This window comes from Camarhynchus parvulus, chromosome 2 (assembly GCF_901933205.1).
Source record: "Camarhynchus parvulus chromosome 2, STF_HiC, whole genome shotgun sequence".
Lineage (NCBI taxonomy): Eukaryota > Metazoa > Chordata > Aves > Passeriformes > Thraupidae > Camarhynchus > Camarhynchus parvulus.
Genome location: NC_044572.1, coordinates 47,931,595 through 47,933,509, shown reverse-complemented (window position 1 = coordinate 47,933,509; position 1,915 = coordinate 47,931,595). Strand labels below are relative to the sequence as shown.

General features: G+C 43.8%; 1 protein-coding gene across 1 annotated transcript; it reads right to left on the bottom strand.

Moving 5' to 3' along the window:
* Positions 1 to 232: 232 nt before the first annotated feature.
* LOC115912060 (probable G-protein coupled receptor 141) lies at positions 233 to 1,096 on the bottom strand. Its single transcript, XM_030963409.1, has one exon. It carries the CDS (start codon positions 1,094 to 1,096, stop codon positions 233 to 235), a length of 864 nt encoding a protein of 287 aa, XP_030819269.1.
* Positions 1,097 to 1,915: the final 819 nt, after the last annotated feature.

The following is a 1,915-nucleotide window of genomic DNA, read 5'->3' as shown; positions in this document are numbered from 1 at the left end:
GTCAAGACTAGAGTAAGACTCAAGTGTGTCTGCTTTCTAGAGAGAAGATAAAAAGAGCAGCTTGTGAAAGTGGAATCTTACTGGCCTGCAAAAGCCAAACAATGCCGCAGACAAATAGAGGCATGCCATAAACTCACCGGTCTTCCTAGCTCAGGAAAATCTCATCACAGTTTTATTTCTCTCAAAAGCTGGTATTGACACACTGCAGCTGGACTTCCTGGTAGTACACAGTTCAGTGTGCTATTCCTGCTATGAAGCACAACATATCCAGGCAGCACATTGTTGTTAAAGCTAAAAAAACCTCGTTGTATAGGAGCAGTTTCTGGTCTTTATCAAGGTCGTAGTTTTGGATGTAATACACTCTGAATACATGATGAGGCATAAAGCAGACTAATGTTACCAAGATGAAGAAGAAACTCTTTGCCTGAGCCCTGAATTCCACGTGAAAGTTAACGTCAGGCCAGTATTTCACGGCTACCCTGTAGATGACAGTCAGCTGGATCGCAGTGAGCATGGCACACACTGCCACCAGCACCCCAACCAGGCAGTAGTTCGTGATCACCATGTGCGCCTCCTGCAGCTCCCTGTGGAACTGGAAGCACTCGCAGGGCCGGTACGTCTTGGAGGTGCCGTAGTAGGAGAGGAGGACGGGCGTGACCACCAGTGCTCCCAGCAGCCAGCCAGCCCCCACCCAGGCCGCCGTGTAGCACTTCCGAAGCTCCAGGCGGAGGAGGCGCGCCATGATGATGGCCGCGTACAAGGCGAAGGTGGCGTACATGTGCAGGTAGATGATGGCGCTTGCCAGCCGGCAGGCGAACCTCCCGAACTTCCATTCCCCTAAAATGTAGTAGCTGAGGCGGAATGGGATGCTAAAGAGCATGAAGCTGTGCAGCACCAGGAGGCTGATGATCATGATGGTCATCACGGATTGGGATCTCCTGTGGAACAGCTGCTGGGACATCATGATGACCCCGAGGGTGCCACCAGCCAGGTTGATGATGTACAGGACTATCAGAACAGCGTGGAGTTTCTCTGAGGAGTGCAGCACAGTGTCATTGGAGGAATAGTTCTGTTGGGTTATGCAGCTGTTAAACATCCTCATAAGCTCCTCTTTCGAAGGTTACTGAAAAGGAAAAACAGGAGCGAAACATTTTTCTATGTTGTTTCCTTTATTGTTAACTGGAATATCACAGATTCCTAAAGAAACACTACTGAATTGCATCTGAAATTATGTTATCCCATGTAGTTAACAGCCTTAACTGTTGTGATCCTGTATATGACAGCAATAGCCTGTGCCTCTCAGGGTTTAAACTACATTTTACATAGTTATGAATGAGATTTTGATTTACTAAACTGCATTCTAGGATTTATTACAAAATTATTTGCCTCTAGATTCAGCCATTTGTAATAATGAAGACGCTGTTTGTTTGTAAATTGTGCAAGTTTTATCTGCACTCATAAAGCTTAAATTGAAGGTGGGAAAATACTGAAATATGAAGATGTCATACCTATAATGTGTGTATACTCTGTGATGACAACTGATCCATCTTTTTAGCATCTTGCTGGATGGGTGCAAAATACACGTAGGTAGCAACGGTTTGTTTCTAGATACATGGAGCAAATTGAAAATAAAGGTTTGCAGATGAAAATTCAATTTCTTCCTCCTTCATCTGCAAATATTTTTTGCTACAGAATTTTACCTGAGATACTCCGCTATGAAAAGTGATGAAAAGGTGAAAATTAATTTGCGAATGGTCTTCTGAAAGATATAATTCTTTTGGCACTTGTTGAACATAGCCACATACAGCTGCATTCTTATTTAGACTTAACTCAAAATGCGGACTTGTATACAGATTTCTGTACAAATATACAGGGATAGCTTATGGGGTAGATAGATAGTTTGCTAGTGAAATTT